This window comes from Oncorhynchus nerka, linkage group LG6, assembly GCF_034236695.1.
Source record: "Oncorhynchus nerka isolate Pitt River linkage group LG6, Oner_Uvic_2.0, whole genome shotgun sequence".
NCBI classification, from domain to species: Eukaryota; Metazoa; Chordata; class Actinopteri; order Salmoniformes; family Salmonidae; genus Oncorhynchus; species Oncorhynchus nerka.
The window spans coordinates 70,048,814-70,068,706 of NC_088401.1; the positions used below are offsets into that span (position 1 = coordinate 70,048,814).

The 19,893-nt window shown below is 39.6% G+C and overlaps 1 pseudogene and 1 gene segment (V, D, J or C); one reads left to right on the forward strand and one right to left on the reverse strand.

Moving 5' to 3' along the window:
* The first annotated feature begins 4,527 nt into the window (after nt 1-4,527).
* Nucleotides 4,528-5,994, forward strand: LOC115130068 (uncharacterized; annotated as a pseudogene).
* A 2,198-nt stretch (nt 5,995-8,192) lies between these two features.
* Nucleotides 8,193-18,975, reverse strand: LOC115130069 (Ig kappa chain V region K29-213-like). The segment is given in 3 exon segments: nt 8,193-8,997; nt 11,726-11,733; nt 18,783-18,975. Coding segments are annotated over 3 exon segments (420 nt in total).
* Between the last annotated feature and the right edge of the window lie 918 nt (nt 18,976-19,893).

Sequence of the window (19,893 nt, forward strand, 5' to 3'; positions counted from 1 at the left end):
TCGAGTGCGCCAGGAGGCGCTCGGTGAGTGGGGGGGTACTGTCATGTTATGTCTTGTCCCTGTGCTTTCCCTTCTCTTCGTTTCCCCCTGCTGGTCGTATTGGTTACTCTCTCTCGCTATCGTTCCGTTCCTGCTCCCAGCTGTTCCTCATTCTCCTAACGACCTCGTTTACTCTCTCACACCTGTCCCCTCTTTTGCCCTCTGATTAAGTCTCTATTTCTCTCTCTGTTTCTGCTTCTGTCCTTGTCGGATTCATGTTTGCTTTGCCCTTGTCCCGTCCTGTCGTAATCTGCCTCTTCTTCAGAGGCTGCGTGTGAGCAGGTGTCTCTGTCCTCTACGGCCCGCGCCTACCCAGAGGGACCTGCAGTCGGTTGCCGCTAGCCCTGCAATTCTCCTCTACTACTAGAAGGAGGACTCTCCTGCAAAGATAGAGGATTTATGTTTTCCCTGTTTGGACATCTCCTGTAAAGATTGAGGATTTATGTTTTCCCTGTTTGGACATTAAAAGACTCTGTTTCTGTTGAATCGCTGTTGGGTCCTTACTCACCTGCATAACAATATATAGACTTTTTTTTTTCTAATCTGTCATTGACTTGTTTACTGTATTATTGGCTTGTTTATTGTTTACTCCATGTGTAACTCTGTGTTGTTGTCTGTGTCACACTGCTTTGCTTTATCTTGGCCAGGTTGCAGTTGCAAATGAGAACTTGTTCTCAACTAAACTACCTGGTTAAATAAAGGTGAAATAAATAAAATACAAGAACATTTCCCAGGACATAGACATATCTGATATGGCCAGAAAGCTTAAATGTTTATTAATCTAACTGCACTGGCCAATTTACAGTAGCTATAACAGTGAAAAAATGCCATGCTATTGTTTTAGGAGAGTGCACAGTTTTGAACATGAAATTAGGCAGATTTGGGCAGTCTTGATAAAACCTTTTGAACAGAAATGCAATGGTTCATTGGGTCAGTCTAAAACTTTGCACATACATTGGTGCCATCTAGTGGCCAAAATATAAATTGCACCTGGGATGGAATCATACATTTTGGCCTTTTTTTTCCATTTTCATACAGATCTAATGTGTTATATTCTCCTAAAATCCAATCACATTTCCACAAAGTGTTTCCTTTTAAATGCTACCAAGAAAATGCAAATCCTGCTTCAGGGCCTGAGCTACAGGCAGTTAGATTTGGGTGTGTCATTTTAGGCGAAAATTGAAGAAAAGGGGCGCATCCTTAGTTGTTACCTGATTAGATCAATCATGTAACAATTCACTTATGAGGATTTAGGGCACCACGGAAGAAGTTGTTTAAAGAGTTACCATCTCCCGAATTAAACTCTACAGTCGTGGCCAAAGGTTTTGAGAATGACACAAATATTAATTTTCACAAAGTCTGCTGCCTCAGTTTGTATGATGGCAATTTGCATATACTCCAAAATTTTATGAAGAGGGATCGGGTGAATTGCAATTAATTGCAAAGTCCCTCTTTGCCATGCAAATCAACTGAATCTCAAAAAAACATTTCCACTGCATTTCAGCCCTGCCACAAAAGGACCAGCTGACATCATGTCAGTGATCCTCTCGTTAACACAGGTGTGAGTGTTGACGAGGACAAGGCTGGAGATCACTCTGTCATGATGATTGAGTTTGAATAACAGACTGGAAGCTTCAAAAGGAGGGTGGTGCTTGGAATCATTGTTCTTCCTCTGTCAAGCATGGTTACCTGCATGGCAACACGTGCCGTCATCATTGCTTTGCACAACTGGGGCTTCACAGGCAGGGATATTGCTGCCAGTAAGATTGCACCTAAATAAACCATTTATCCGATCATCAAGAACTTCAAGGAGAGCGGTTCAATTGTTGTGAAGAAGGCTTCAGGGTGCCCAAGAAAGTCCAGCAAGTGCCAGGACTGTCTCCTAAAGTTTATTCCGCTCCGGGATCGGGGCACCACCAGTACAGAGCTTGCTCAGGAATGGCAGCAGGCAGTTAGGTGTGAGTGCATCTGCACGCACAGTGAGGCAAAGACTTTTGGAGGATGGCCTGGTGTCAAGAAGGGCAGCAAAGAAGCCACTTCTTTCCAGGAAAAACATCATGGACAGACTGATATTCTGCAAAAGAAACAGGGTTTGGACTGCTGAGGACTGGGGTAAAGTCATTTTCTCGGATGAATCCCCTTTCCGATTGTTTGGGGCATCTGGAAAAAAGCTTGTCCGGAGAAGACAAGGTGAGCGCTACCATCAGTCCTGTGTCATGCCAACAGTAAAGCATCCTGAGACCATTCATGTGTGGGGTTGCTTCTCAGCCAAAGGAGTGGGCTCACTCACAATTTTGCCTAACAACACAGCCATGAATAAAGATAGGTACCAACACATCCTCCGAGAGCAACTTCTCCCATGAACAATGCCTTTTCCAGCATGACGGAGCACCTTGTCATAAGGCAAAAGTGATTACTAAGTGGCTCAGGGAACAAAACATTGATATTTTGGGTCCATGGCCAGGAAACTCCCCAGACCTTAATCCCATTGAGAACTTGTGGTCAATCGGGTGGACAAACGAAAACCCACAAATTCTGACAAACTCCAAGCATTGATTATGCAAGAATGGGCTACCATCGTCAGGATGTGGCCCAGAAGTTAATTGACAGCATGCCAGTGTGGATTACAGAGGTCTTGAAAAAGAAGGGTCAACACTGAAATATTGACTCTTTGCATCAACTTCACGTAGTTGTCAATAAAAGCCTTTGACACTTAAAAAATGCTTGTAATTATACTTCAGTATTCCATAGTAACATCTGACAAAAATATCTAAAGACACTGAAGCAGCAGACTTTGTGAAAATTAATATGTGTCATTCTCAAAACTTTAGGCCACGACTGTATAAGGTCTTTACCTACAGTATAACATCCATAAAACAGTCAACTTATTAATCACAACCTCTTATCATATCATCATTCTGACGAGTCGTAACCTTCTTGGATCTGCAAAAACCACAGCCTTGCTCATAATTTTGTACTATACAGCATTAATTATTTATTTTCTAGCTAACTAAGTAATAACACAGAATAAACATACACCCTCTACATGAGACAACGGTCCCTAGTGGTCTGACAAAATATGACGGCTTTTTGCCAAAAGAGGGAGGGGTGGAGAGAGAGAGGGCGAGAGAGAGGGAAAGAGACACTTATCATTGACCATTTGGAAACTACCCTCACAGCAATCATAATACTTTACTCACGAACCATTTGGTGTAAGAAATCATGAATGCATTTACGTGTGAATGCCTTCTTTCGCCGTTTATCTCTGTTGGCACCAAGTCTTCTTGGAAAGGGTTTGGTTGGGCCTTTCCATGGCCCACTTGTATATGCTCTGATTGTCCACCAGAGCTCACAATGTCCTTCTTAGTTGTCCGGTCTCCAATGGGGTGTTTCCTCAGAACAGCTACTTAGCTGTATTAGTGATTGTCTGAGAGGGGAGTTATCTTCTTCCCCCTTGTGTTGGTATTCAAAGTTCCAAACCACTTTACACTCACAGCTGCAGACTGTCGACGTCCTGGTCTGATAGGTGAGGTTATCTTCTTCACGTGTTGGTATTCAAAGTTCCAAACCACTTTACACTCACAGCTGCAGACTGTCGACGTCCTGGTCTGATAGGTGAGGTTATCTTCTTCACGTGTTGGTATTCAAAGTTCCATACCACTTTACACTCACAGCTGCAGACTGTCGACGTCCTGGTCTGATAGGTGAGGTTATCTTCTCACTTGTTGAGGTTCAAAGTTTCAACCATATCAAAAGTGTAGCTCTCCGACTCACGTTTCCTGGTCTATTAGTTGGTTTAATTTTCTTCCCATCGTTTTGAGGTGCAAAGTTCCAACCATTTCACTTGTAGCGACCGCTTCGTGCCTGAATACTTTCCGAATGCAGAATAAGCCTAATCATGGACTAAATAGCTCTTCCTGTCATGTCTACTGTTTTCGACGTCGCCGGTATAAATAACAACGGTCGTGTGATCCATTATTATGCACACCTGGCATCAATCATTAAGCGCACCTGTACGTCTATCATGAGGCACACTCTCCTATACCTGGCACTCCCTTAGGATCCTTCCCCAGTCAGTATTGTTCATGCGTAGATGCTACTGTTATGTTTCGTTCCATGTTTGTTTTATTAAACGTTTCACCTGCTTCTCGACTCACAGCGTTTTCGTTACATATTCAATGTAACATCTCTATTGGGAATGTTTTTAATCGTGGTCTATGTTTAACCTGAGTCTGGGATATATTGCATCATTAAGCAATATCTTGCTGCAATGTAGGCCAACAAATTAGTGCACTCCATAAATCTTTAGATTGCATACAGTACATGGGTGAAAACGAGGTAAACGCGTTCAACAGGAAGGGATGCATTACTTTCCCCTAACCAATCAAGTCATTCTTAGCTTTTAAACAGCCCACAATTGTTTTTAATTTTGTCATTCATAGTAACAAAGAAAAACAGTTGTTAAAGCTACAGTCAGTCCATATCAAGATGATCACAATCTGCCTTCTTTGGGGACTTCTCTCTCAAGTGTGTAAGTGCATGTCCTAATCTCACATAGTACTTTACTGAACAGTAGAATTTAAAATCTAAAAGAATAACAATATCATATTGGAAAGTCATATCTAAAGATAATGAAATATATTCCATTTGGACAGCAATGTGACCGATATATCTTCAGGAAATTTCAATTGCAGTAGTTTGATGACTTAATTAAGAAAAAACACTGTTATTCTAAGATTGAACAATGTCCATTTCCATTTCAATTTGACATCTAATTACATTCACATTTTGGCAGACCTGATTCAGACTGAAGATGCTCCTCAACCAATACCAGTGGCTACTCGTCTATTTGGAGACACTGTATCTTTGCCATGTCCTAAAGCAGAATCTCAACAATTGCTGTACTGGTACAGACAAACTGTTGGCCAACTGCCCCATCTTGTCGCATCTGTGTCCTATGCATCAGAACCTGTACTTAAAGGAGAATTTATGAATCCACGTTTCAAAGTGGAGGAATCTCAATATGGGTATAATCTCATTATCAGAAATATCAGCACATTAGATGAGGCAACATACTTTTGTGGAATGGGGACAATATTTTTTGGGCAGTGAAGGGTAATTTAATTTGAACTGTATTTCAATGTTCACCAAGTGTTTTTGTGTATTGTTATACACACAGTAGATGTTCAGAAAAAGTATTAACCATCTTGCTGCAGTATGCATAGAAAGTGGATATTAATTGATGCGTGTCATAATGGTCAAATGTAAAGACACTTGTCATTTTTGGAGACAGGTTTTTGAAATGACAACGTTACGGTATAGCTAGCAAAGGAGTGTAGAAACGTTATCTAACTAACTTTTAACAACTCTCAAAATGTCTAACTAAGCTTCTTGGCTGACTGTGGGGTGAATAAATTAGAATAATTACTGACAATTAAATCAAATGTTTACATTTAATTAGCCACTGCACCACTCTTTTTTTAGCAAACAAAACGCTGTTTCCAAGACTGCCATGTGCCTAAAAGAATGATTACTATTTAAAATTCTATGATGTCTCCACTTTACAAGCTTCTGAATAATTATGTTCTCAATACAATGACACAATATAGGACACAATCCCCCTACATTGGTGTAGCAACCAGTTTCTGATCCAGTCCATCCAGGAGACTCTGTGATTCTACAGTGTACAGTATTCTCTGAGACCTGTACAGGAGAACACAGTGTGTACTGGTTCAGAGCCGGATCAGGAGAATCCCATCCAGGAGTTATCTACACCGCTGGGAATAGGAGTGATGAGTGTAAGAAGAGCCCTGAGACTCCCTCTCCTACAAAGAGTTGTGTCCACAGCCTCTCCAACAACAACCTCAGTCTCTGATGCTGGGACTTACTACCATGTTGTGGCCACGTGGGGAGATCCTGTTTGGCAACAAAACTAACCTAACTATTGGTAGGTAATGAATATTATGTGTTAGTGTCGAAATTATAGAAGAAGGTTGAGTAATATTTAAGTGGTGCATATACAACAATAAGAACATCTTCCTAATATTGACTCTACAAGGTGTCGGAAGTGTTCCACAGGCATGCTGGCACATGTTGACTCCAATGCTTCCCACAGTTGTGTCATGTTGGCTGGATGTCCTTTGGGTGGTGGACCATTCTTGATAAACACGTGAAACTGTTGAGCGTGAAAACCCAGCAGAGTTGCAGTTCTTGACACACTCAAACCGGTGCGCCTGGCACCTACTACCATAACCCACACAATCCAATTGTCTCAAAGCTTAAAACTTATTCGGTAACCTGTCTCATCCCCTTCAAAAACACTGTTTGAAGTGGATTTAACAAGTGTCATCAATAAGGGATCATACCTTTCACCTGGTCAGTCTGTCATGGAAAGAGCAGGTGTTCATAAGGTTTCGCAAAGTCAGTGTTCAGCACAGTGGTTGAGGTCAATGTGGCTTTTGCTTTAGCAATATTCTCATCATTGACCTGAAATGAATGTTCATCTGTAAATTATTAGATACTGTGAACAAAATACAACCTGCTGATAACTTATTTAAAGAAATACAAACGTAATTTTTTAACAAATCTCTCATTCAAAATGTGTAAATGTGTAAAGCGATTTTCATTCCAAAATAATCTCAAAGCGTTAAAAAGCTAAACAAATTGCCCAACACAACAAATATAATTTGAGATGATGGAGGTTGAATGTCCTTAGGCAGATTAGGATGTTGGAGATTGAATGTCCTTAGGCAGATTAGGATGTTGGAGATTGAATGTCCTTTGGCAGATTAGGATGATGGAGATGGAGATTGAATGTCCATAGTCATACTAGGAAAAGGGTGTTGAGGAAGTTTGGGCTGGAAAGGCAGGATAGAGACAAAAGACAGAGCCCCTCATCAGAACATCACACATACTTCTCCTGCATTCAGTTCCTCCATGGAAGCCGCTCCTTTCTGTAGGTACTGGGCGTCCATTACCAAAAATGTAGCAACCACCTGGGTGTTGCCACTGTTGCTGAAAGTGCAAGAAAAGTCACCAGAAATCAATAGTTGTTAGAAAGAGTCCAAAATTCTCTCCTGCCGTCTCCAGAAACTTTGAAAATGTTAATTTAAGGGTGGTATACATATATATATATATATATACATACATACATACATACATACATAATGTCCTTGTTTTTGAAAGAAAAGCACATGTTTTGCCCATTAAAAGAAAATCTAATGTCTCAGAAATACAGTGTTGGCATTGTTAATAATGTTGTAAATGACTAATGTAGCCTGAAACGGCTGATTTGTTATGGAATATCTACATAGGCATACAGAGGCCGCTATCAGCAACCATCACTTCTGTGTTCCAATGGCACGTTGTGTCATTGCTAATCCAAGTTTAGCATTTTAAAAAGTGAATTGATCATTAGAAAACCCTTTTGCAATTATGTTAGCACAGCTGACAGAACTATTGTTCTGATTTAAGAAACAATAAAACTGGCCTTCTTTAGACTAGTTGAGTATCTGGAGCATCAGCATTTGTGGGTTCGATTACAGGCTCAAAATGTCTTGAAACAAAGACCTTTCTTCTGAAACTCATCAGTGTATTCTTGTTCTGAGAAATGAAGGCTTGTAAATTGTCAAGAAACGGAATATCTGGCACGATGCTGTGTACTACTCCCTTCACAGAACAGCGTAAACTGGCTCTAACCAGAATAGAAAGAGGAGTGTGAGGCCCCAGAGCACAAGTGAGCAAGAGGTCAAGTACATTAGACTGTCTAATTCTTATTTTCAATGACGGCTTAGGAACAGTGGGTTAACTGCCTGTTCAGGGGCAGAACGACAGATTTGTACCATGTCAGCTCAGGGGTATGAACTTGCAACCTTCCGGTTACTAGGCCTATGCTCTAACCACTAGGCTACCCTGCCGCTATGGTGAACAGTGAGCTGAGATAAGGCAGGGCTTTACCTAGCAAAGACTTACAGATGACCTGGAGCCAAGGGGTTTGGTGACAAATATGGTGCCTGCATAACAGTATGGTGGTTGCATAACAGCAAGTTGACACTGTGACACAATGTCAGAAAGAAATAAAGATAAAGAAACAGGAAATTAGAGCACTTGACTTGTAACCAGCTCACACTCTTTGAATAGCTGCTCTGAGCTAATTGTCTCTAGACTGGTTGCTGAGGACACTAATAAATCACACAAACATTTATTAGACTAAAGGATCATTTTCAAACAAGTAAGTAATTTTTCTAACGAAACTGTGTACAAAAGAACAACAGTATTTAAAAAAACAAAATGGTTCAACTGTGAATAGCCTCCAAACATGATGCATTGGATAAATGTAATTACATGAATTCATTGTTTAAAATTCAACATGTCATGTAGTCAAGAAACTGTCGAATTATAGCACCAGCTTTTAAATTACAGCACTGGTTTTAATGCTCACCGTTTGGTTCCTTTTGACTTGAGTGGATGAAGAACAGTAACACAGCATTCAGCATTAATGGTCCACACAGACTAATACCAACTGGAACCAGTGCATTACAGTCCATCCCTACTACAAATACATGGTGAACATAATAACAATACAATGAAAACAGCTTTTTATGATCTAATAACAAAATAATAATAATGAACAACAGGAACTTCTTTGTCCAACCTTTTAAAAGACTGCATTGTAAGTTCCATATAAATGCGCAAATATCGTAGTAGGCATTTTAATTCATTGTTGACCTCTATTTGTGATTATGCTGCAGTATAATTCAGTTTTAAGGTTACTAGGCTTCTTCCCATCTCATTAAAACTACCTTTGACATCCAGTTTTGTTCCATTGCCAAACAGGATCTCACCACATGTGGCCACAGCACAGTAGTAAGTCCCAGCATCAGAGGGGCTGAGGTTGTTCTTGGAGAGGCTGTAGACACAGCTCTGTGTAGTAGAAGGAGTCTCAGGGCTCTTCTTACACTCATCACTCCTGTTCCCAGAGGTGTTAATGAATCCTGGGTGGGATTCTCCTGATCCGCCTCTGAACCAGTACACACTGTTCTCCTGTACAACTCTCAGAGAGTCCTGTACACTGCAGAGTCATAGAGTCTCCTGGATAGACTGGGTCAGACATTGGCTGCTGCTCCAGAGTTATCTTGGTAAACCTCTTTCCACTGGAACCTAAATTGTTTATTTTGTTGGATGAAGGATATTCTCAAGTTTAAATGAAGTAGGATCTGGAGCATTAATAGCACATCTTTAAGACAGTGTGCATTTATAACAATGTACCAAGATTAACTTTATAATATCCGCTGTTGACTATACTGTACACTGATGATAATATACTGAAATATACAATTCAAATGAAATTACCATTGGTAGCCAAACAGGTTCCATTTCGATAATCCATTTGAGACTTTGTTCCCACAGCACAGTAGTAGGTTGCCTCATCTGATGTGCTGAATATTGCTGATAACAAGTTGAGAGACATCTTCAGCTTTGACCACTTTAAAGAATCAGTAATAGCTGCCACAACGTGGGGCATTTGACCAATAGTTTGCTTGTACCAGTAGAGGACTTGAAAATGTTTGTTATCAGCGAATAGGCATGATAGAGGTATGGAGTCTCCGAGCTGAACAGTGGTTAGTGGAACTGGCTGATGAACTTCTTCATGTTGAATAAGGTCTGCAATAGAACGTTTTGCAAATACATTAACTTTGCCATTTCAGACATCAATTTGTGGAATAATTTCTAAAGTGGTCAGAGCTATCTGGGAATGGGCTAGGACAAAGCCTAACCAATGTCCTTAAAACATACTGATATGGTGATGTTTCCTGTCATAGCTGTCAAAACTAGTATTCCATCCTCTTTCTGCACTACTGCACTACTTTCCAATAGTCTAAGACGTAGATTACACATTCAGTTTTAAATTCTGCAGTTCAGTAAGACAATTGGTTAGGCATGCACTTACAAAGTTGAGTGAGAAGTATCAAAATAAAGCTGGTTCTGATCATCTTGCTACATTCTTTCCCTTAACCATGAAACATGTAATGACTGATGTGACAAAAGGAGAACTACTCATTTTGCTTGGTGCAATGAAAGAATGACCTGATTGGTTGTGCAACACTTCCTGTAGATGGTTTTCCACCAACAAGGGTCTGGACATGGTATCACTTTAATTTATACTTTAACTATAGTGTGATTTTTTGGCCTTATGTATTGATCATTGATGACAATTGTAAATGTTGATTTTGAACCAGTCAACTGATTTTGAACCAGTCAACTGATTTTGAACCAGACAACTGATTTTGAACCAGACAACTGATTTTGAACCAGACAACTGATTTTGAACCAGACAACTGATTTTGAACCAGACAACTGATTTTGAACCAGTCACAACCCGTCTAATTGATCAGTGGTGGAAAAAGTACTCAATTGTCATACTTGAGTAAAAGCAATGATACCTTAATAACAAACTACTCAAGTAAAAGTGGAAGTCACCCAATAAAATACTACTTGAGTAAAAGTCGAAAAGTTTTTGGTTTTAAATATACAGTACAAGTCAACATTTTTGACACACCTACTCATTCCAGGGTTATTTATTTTTAACTATTTTCTACATTGTAGAATCATAGTGATGACATCAAAACTATAAAATAACACATGAAATCATTTAGTAAGCAAAAAGTGTTAAATAAAAATATATTTTGTATTTGAGATACTTCAAAGTAGCCTGTAATGAACACGATGGGAGACAGATAGCTGGTTTCAAACGCAGGGTGCGGCAGGTGTTAATTGTGAAGGACCACAGGAGAAGGCAGGTAGCTGGGTCCAGGGGCAGGCAGAAGGTCATACATAGGGGGTCCAAAAAGGCAACAGTACAGGCAGGGAAAAGGCTACAAACGTGGGCAAAAGGCGTCATTAGTAAGTCAGGTAAAAACTATCATACACAGGAGGAGTAAATTATGGGAAACCCAACGCTCCGATTTGACGAGTGTCACAAAACAAACAATACCTCACAGTGATGGGGTGCAAAGAATTGAACTAAATTAGTGTGTGATAATGACATACAGGTGTGTGATCAGAATTCAGGTGATTGGGATCTGGAGTGTGAGCTGCGTTCAGGAGATCTAGGTGTTTGTGAGCTGGAAAGTGGGCTGGAAAGGTAGCTGCGTTCAGGGGATCTACGTGTTTGAGAGTGTGAGTTGGAAGCTGACGTTACATAGCCACCCTTTGCCTTGATGACATCTTTGAACACTCTTGGCATTCTCTCAACCATGTTCATGATGTAGTCACATGTAATGCATTTCAATTAACAGGTGTGCCTTGTTAAAAGTTCATTTGTGGAATATCTTTCTTTCTTAAAATTAATGCATTTGAGCCAATCATTTGTATTGTGACAAGGTAGTTGTGGTATGCAGAAGATAGCCCTATTTGGTAAAAGACGAAGTCCATGTTGTGGCAAGAACATCTCAAATAAGCAAAGAGAATTGACAGTCCATCATTACTTTAAGACATGAAGGTCAGTCAATCTGGAAAATTTCACAAACTGCACAAAGTGCAGTTCCAAAAACCATCAAGCTCCATGATGAAACTGGCTCTCATGAGGACCGTCACAGGAAAGGATGACCCAGAGTTACCTGGATTTATTTAGAATTCATGTCACACTTAACCAGCATGGTCAACACAGCATTCTGTAGCAACACGCCATCCCGTCTGGTTTGCTCATAGTGGAACTACCATTTGTTTTTCAACAGGACAATGACCCAACATACCTCCAGGCTGTGTAAGGGCTATTTGACCAAGAAGGAGAGTGATGGAGTGCTGCATAAGTTGACCTGGCCTCTACAATCACCCTACCTCAACCCAATTGAGATGGCTTGGGATGAGTTGGACGTGGGAGTGACGGAAAAGCAGCCAACAAGTGCTCAGCATATGTGGGAACTCCTTCAAGACTGTTGGAAAAGCATTCCAGGTGAAGCTGGTTGAGAGAATGCCAAGAATGTACAAAGCTGTCATCAAGGCAATGGGTGGCTACTTTGAAGAATCTGAAATTAAACATGTCTTTTGATTTGTTTAATAGTTTCTTTGGTTTCTACATGATTCCATGTGTTATTTCATAGTTTTGATGTCTTCACTCATATTCTACAATGTAGAAAATAGTAAAAATAATGACTTTTGACTGGTACTGTATACATATTACAGCCTACAGTAGACTACTAAATACCATTGACAGGAGCACACTGACTCACTCACTCACCTTATGATGAGGACGAAGCCATAGGCGCGTCGTGGCAATCTCAAGATGAGCTACTTGAAAAACAGTGCTGCACTTTCGCTACAAAGTGTGCATTGTTGAGATTTTGTCCCTTCTATTTGTTCTACAGACAGGTTAGTCTTCTCTTTTCAGAAGTAGCATATGCATTCCAAACTGCTGTCTTTCTTTTGTTCTGGGCAGAACTCAGGAGAGACATCAGTTGTATCTCTGATGTTTGATCTTTGACTTCTGTCTACAGCTGTATTTTGATTCAAATTGTTATGATTTATAAGTGCACATTTTGACTGTTCCTTATTTGTTAAGTAAATAACAGAGCCCAGAAATGTGGAACCAACAGCCGCAACCAACCATAGAAATGTAATCCCGCCGTGCTGTACTGGCCCAAGGAGAGCCAGGAGAAGAGCTTCCCGTGCTGTACCTGAGGCGGAAGGTGTTGCCCAGGGAAACCAGGTCATCTACAAATAAAGTGTGCCCTAGATAGTCTCCGTTACTACCTTCTTGGGAGGGAATTTGACCTGCACACGGACCTCAGAGCACTGACCTGGATCCAGACCATGAAGGACCGGAATTCTCGTGTGACCAGGTGGTATCTGGAGCTCCAGCCCTTCAGGTTCTGTGTCCGTCACAAGGCAGGAAAAGAAAACATCACAGCGAACTTGGTCGCTTCAGGAGAGGAGGAAGGTAATGTGACGTAGAAGTCCGTCACTGGCCGCGGGCAGCATTTGGTCTTAGCTACTGCCAAAATTGTAAAATGTCTGTTGAATAGTTGTGGTGATTGCATGGCCAGTAGTTAATTACAATTCAGATAAAATAATTTCATACCTGATCACTTTGCTGATCGGAACTGGGAACTTCACCACCGGATTGAAGTGGAATGGCTCCTGCTTCAGTAAGAATACATCAAATTACTAGCTTTGATCAGTTCATTTCCATTTCTGATCAAAGAAGCAAGTATTTATCTCATTTAAGGCAGGGTGAACAAAACCTACAGAAAATAACTACAGAAGTATGCAATGTAATCATATGCCAAATTACAGGAAACACATTAATATATTGTGATTTAATTCATTTTACCCATGGGTATGTCCAAATACTTACAGCCATTAATCTGATTATTTAAACCAAACAATGTTGTATATTTTTTTATATCACCTTTATTTAACCAAGTAGGTCAGTTGAGAACAAGTTCTCATTTACAACTGCGATCTGGCCAAGATAAATCAAAGCAGTGTGACAAAAACCAATAAAACAGAGTTACACATGGGATAAACAAAAGTACAGTCAATAACACAATAGAACAATCAATATACAGTCTGTGCAAATGAAGTAAGGAAGTAACAAGGCCAATAGTAGCGAAGTAATTACAATTTAGCAAATTAACTCAGGAGTGAACGATGTGCAGATGATGTGCCAGTAGAAATACTGGTGTGCAAAAGCACAAAAAAAGTAAATGAAGACAGTATGGGGATGAGGTAGGTAGTTGGATAGGCTATTTACAGATGGGCTGTGTACAGCTGCAGCGATCGGTAAAACTGCTTAGATAGCTGATACTTAAAGGTAGTGAGGGAGATTTAAGTCTTTGTTGTGAAATAGGAAGCTGATTCCAGATTTCATATGAGCCTGGAAGGATAGTTTACAGTCTAGCCAGACATCTGGGTATTTGTAGTTGTCCACATATTCTAAGTCAGAATCGTCCAGAGTAGTGATGCTAGTCGGGCGGGCGGGTACGGGCAACGACATGCATTTAGTTTTACTAGCGTTTAAGAGCAGTTGGAGGCCACGGAAGGAGTGTTTTATGGCATTGAAGCTCGTTTGGAGGTTTGTTAATCTCTCTAGGGTATGTGGGACGCTAGCATCCCATCTGGCCAACATGCAGTGAGGTTGCAGAGCGCCAAATTCAATTACAGAAATGCTCATTATAAAAATTCAGAAAACCAAACATATTTTACATAGGTTTAAAGATTAACTTCTTGTTAAACCAACCACAGTGTCATATTTATATTTAAATGCTTTTCGGCAAAAGCATACCTAGCCCAGAACATACCTAGCCCAGAACATACCTAGCCCAGAACATAGCCCAATTGACAAATTATTACAAACAGTAACCAGCCAAGCAGAAGCCTTACAAAACTCAGAAATAGAGATAAAATTAACCCCTTACCTTTGATCTTCATATGGTGGCAATCAGAAGACATTCATTTACTCAATAAATTTTCCTTTTATTCGATGAAGTCTCTTTATATCCAAAAACCTTAGTTTTGTTAGCGCGTTTTCTTCAGTAATCCACAGGCTCAAACTCAGTCAAGAAAATCTGACAAAAAAAATCCAAATTTTATCCGTAAAGTTCATAGAAACATGTCAATCGATGTTTATATTCAGTCCTCAGGTTGTTTTCTAGCCTAAATGATCTATAATATTTCAACCGGACAATAACGTTGTCAATATAAAAGGTAAACAAGAAATGCACATGCGCCTGAAAGAACAAGCCTGAAACGATTTCTAAAGACTGTTGACATCTAGTGGAAGGCATATGAACTGCAAATGGAGTCCTATGTCAATGGATACTGTAATGGCATTGAATAGAAAACTACAAAACCCCCCAAAAACTATTTCATGGATTTTTCTCAGGTTTTCGCCTTCTAAATCAGTTCTGTTATACTCACAGACACTATATTAACAGTTTTAGAAACTTTAGAGTGTTTGTTATCCAAATCTACCAGTTATATGCATATCATATCTTCTGGGTCCAAGGAACAGGCCATTTAATTTGGGCATGCAAAATTCCCGAATGCTGCCCCCTACCCTAGAGAGTATGGAAGCGCTTCCCCAGTGGGAATCGAATTTTCTGAAATTTCAAGTGCACCACGCATAGTTTATGATAAAAATCAAGATTTCATAAAAATTGACATCAAATATACCAAATTAAAGCTACACTCGTTGTGAATCTATCCACCAAGTCAGATTTGTAAAATGCTTTTCGGGGAAAGCATGAGACGCTATTATCTGTACCATGCAGCCTCACATACTGCAATGTCACAAAAACGACAGATTTTTCGTTAGCGCTCGCAAACGAAAAGGCTGAAATAAAATATAAAACATTCCTTACCTTTGACGAGCTTCATTCTTGGCACTCCTAGATGTCCCATAAACATCATTTAGGGTCTTTTTTTCGATTAAATCGGTCCATATATAGCCTAGATATCGAGCTAGGAATACCTTGGAATTGGAGGAAAAAATTAGCATTTCATAACGTAACGTCATTTTTTAAAATGCCAAAAGTCGACGATAAACTTTCACAAAACACTTCGAAATACTTTTGTAATGCAACTTTAGGTATTAGTACACGTTAATAAGCGATAAAATACCTCAGGAGGCGGTGTGAAATCGTTAGCTTGTCCGTGGAGAAAAATATGTTTGGAAATGGTCGCCCCAAAATCTGGGCGGTGCCAGTAGGAAAGTAGTTCCCTTGTTTGGGTTAGACCAAGAATCAATTGCGAAACTAATGACGTAACTCTAGACAGCATGGGGAAGCTGTAGCCAATGAGAACTCGGCTCTATTTAATTCTGTTCTCTGTAAACAATTGCCTGCAGGCGCGGAAGAATATATTTTTACATTTTCAGTGAACAGATTTTCATGCACTATTCAACGGAAACGCACGTTCTGTAAATGGCACAGGCGTGATTTAAACAGTTTTGGAAAGGTCTGACTGTTTCCTAGCCACACACACTAACCAAATGAACGTACTATATTCCTGGCATGAATAGCAGGGCGCTGAAATGTTGCGCGATTTTTTTTTAAAGACTGCGAAAATTCGCATGCTCCATAAAAGGTTTTAACACAGTGTCCAAAGAAGGGCTAGAGGTATACAGAATGGTGTTGTCTGCATAGAGGTGGATCAAGGAATCACCCGCAGCAAGAGCAACATCATTGATATATACAGAGAAAAGAGTCGGCCCGAGAATTTAACAGTGTGGTACCCCAATAGAGACTGCCTGAGGTTCGGACAACAGGTCCCCCGATTTGACACACTGAACTCTACCTGAGAAGCAGTTGGTGAAACAGGCGAGGCAATCATTTGAAAAACCAAGGCTAAAATCTAAAACATATATACAAATAAACCAAATGCTTCTCAGAAAAAATAAATAACAATTGACTTACCATTACCACAGTCACAGATCTTTATATTCTTCCTTGTTTTAAACAAGATATTTTTTCACAAAGATGCTCGACTATGCATATAATTGACAGCTTTGGAAAGAAAACACTCTGACGTTTCCAAAACTGCAAAGATATTGTCTGTGAGTGCCACAGAACTGATGTTACAGAAAAAACCCAGATAAAAATCCAATCAGGAAGTGCCACATTTTTTGAAATCGCCTCATGCCAATGACTCCTTATATGGCTGTGAAGGAGCTAGGAGTCAGCTTACGTTTTCCACGTTTCCCCCAAGGTGTCTGCAGCATTGTGACGTATTTGTAGGCATATCATTGGAAGATTGACCATAAGAGACTACATCTACCAGGTGGTAGTTATTGCGTAATCTCCAGCTGCAGTATTTTTCTGTTTGCTTCTGATGAGAAGCCAACTGCCACCACTGATAGATTATCGAATAGATATGTGAAAACCACCTTGAGGATTGATTCTAAACAACGTTTGCCATGTTTCTGTCGATATTATGGAGCTAATTTGGAAAAAAGTTTGGCGTTGTAATAAGTGACTGCATTTTCCAGTCTTTTTCTTAGCCAAACGTGATGAACAAAACGGAGCTATTTCGTCTACAAAAATAATATTTTGGGAAAAAATGAACATTTGCTATCTAACTATTGAAAACATCCGAAGTTCTTCAAAGGTAAATTATTTTATTTGAATGCTTTTCTTGTTTTTGTGAAAATGTTGCCTGCTGAATGCTAGGCTTAATGCTATGCTAGGCTATCAATACTCTTACACAAATGCTTGTGTAGCTTTGGTTGAAAAGCATATTTTGAAAATCTGATATGACAGTGTTGTTAACAAAAGGCTAAGCTTGTGTTTGAATATATTTATTTCATTTCATTTGCGATTTTCATGACTAGGAAACGTTGCGTTATGGTAATGAGCTTGAGGCTATGATTACGCTCCCGGATACGGGATTGCTCGACGCTAGAGGTTAACCTCTTAAGCCCACCCGACACGCATGCGTCCCATCTAGCCATCTGCAAATGCAAATGCGCTATGCTAAATGCTAATAGCACTCGTTAAAACTCAAATGTTCATTAAAACACACATGCAGGGTACTGAATTAAAGTTACTTTCGTTGTGAATCCAGCCAACCAGTCAGATTTTTAAAATGCTTTTCGGCGAAAGCATGAGAAGCTATTATCTGATAGCATGCAATACCTGAAGAGGACGTAAACAAAATAATTAGCATAGCCGGCGCTACACAAAACGCAGAAATAAAATATAAAACATTCATTACCTTTGACGAGCTTCTTTGTTGGCACTCCTAGATGTCCCATAAACATCACTATTGGGTCTTTTTTTTCCGATTAAATCGGTCCATATATACCCTAAATATCGATCTATGAAAAGTGTGTGATCCAGGAAAAAACACTGTTTTAAAACGCAACGTCATTTTTTAAAATTAAAAAGGTTGACGATAAACTTTCACAAAACACTTCAAAATACTTTTGTAATCCAACTTTAGGTATTAGTAAACGTTAATAATCTATCAAATTGATCACGGGGCGATGTGTATTCAATAGCTCCACGTCTTAAAATCATGGTCGAAAATTTCTCTTCCAAAACATCCTGTCGGAGACCGGAAGGAATGGGCTCTCTCTTACTCGTTTGACCAAGAAACAAAGCCCAGGCAATTGACAAGACTGGCGACATCGTGTGGAAACTGTAGGACTTGCAATCTCAGCCCCATGTAATTTGCTTTCCCATAGACAATACATGCAAGTGGCGCATTGATACATTTTCCAGTTTTCGGTGATCAGTTTTCTTGCGCTTTTCGATGAAACACACGTTATGTTATAGTCACAGCCGTGATTTAATCAGTTTTAGAAACGTCAGAGTGTTTTCTATCCACACATACTAATCACATGCATATACTATATTCCTGGCATGAGTAGCAGGACTATGAAATGTTGCGCGATTTTTAACAGAATGTTCGAAAAAGTAAGGGGTAGGCTTAAGTGGTTTTAACAAGGATGACAAGAAAGCAGGCAGAATTAAATTCCATCTTCATATTTAATGCAAAATCCTCAATTCTGAAAATATAGTGTTCTTCACAATAATTTCATGATGTACTCTATATCAAGACAGTGAATGACTGTTAAACAGGGCCAAACACAGAAGTTTAAAAATAAATATGTATCATTTATACTTCATCACCTACCACTATCCAATTTTGTTCCATTTCCCAACAGGATCTCCCCACATGTGGCTACAGCACAGTAGTAAGTCCAAGCATCAGAGTCTCAGGGCTCTTCTCACACTCATCACTCCTGTTCCCAGGGGTGTAAATGACTCCTGGATGGGAGTCTCCTGATCCAGCTCTGAACCAGTACACATTGTGTTCTCCTCTAGAGGTCTCAGAGATTACTGTACACTGCAGAGTCACAGAGTCTCCTGAATCTACTGGGTCAGACTCTGGCTGTTGCTCCACAGTCTTGGAGTTGGACTGTGAACCTACCATATACATTTGTTTTTCATTTATCCCAAATGTAACACTATTTCAACCCAATATCTTCCTATCAACAATGTTTTTTGTGAAGTGGGAAAAAAGCAATAAAGTAAAAACGTTTGAATTATTGTTATTATAGACAGGACCCAAGAGTATTACCACATGCTTATTAAGAAAACTTAAAGAACACTAGTTGAAGTCATAAAATCAAATTAGTTAACTAACGGTTATTAATTAGTGAAAAGATCATTCATAATTACAGTGGACGATAGGGATGCATTTCCAAATGTCACTTTATCGGTGTACATGGCTGCACAATAATATATAACTGAATAAATGAGCTTTTCCTCTGAAATTAGCAAGTTAAAACATTTTCTCTCATGTATTACATAGTTATGCAGAGGATCTGTAAACCCCTCCTTGTATGTCACATTACTTGAACTTGACTTGTACATTGAATGACTTCAGGGTACTTTCCAATAACATGTTTAAACCAGGTGGTTGGACACCTTCAAGGGTCAAACGTTCCCCAAGCTTAATTAACAGTCACTGTATTGAGATGGTCACTGACAGAATCTGTTGAAGAAACATAAAATACTACACATGTTGAACTAAACTGAAAATGGGTCAATTATTTATTAACCCACCTATAATGAAAATGATAAATAGTATAATCAAGCATTGGGTCATACTTACAGACTGTATTGACCAAGAGGAGAAATACACATGGTTGGCTCATCTTTGCAGCTTCAGACTACCAAAGAAACCAATACACAAACCTGTCTCAGGTTAGATGGTCTGTGGAAGGCCAACGTCATCTGGAAGACAGATTGCTACATGGGGCTCAGAAATATTATGCAAGTCGGTTGATATGAAACCTTTTATAGGCCCAGTTTATGGTTAAGGAAGTGAGCAATCCATGGAAAACGT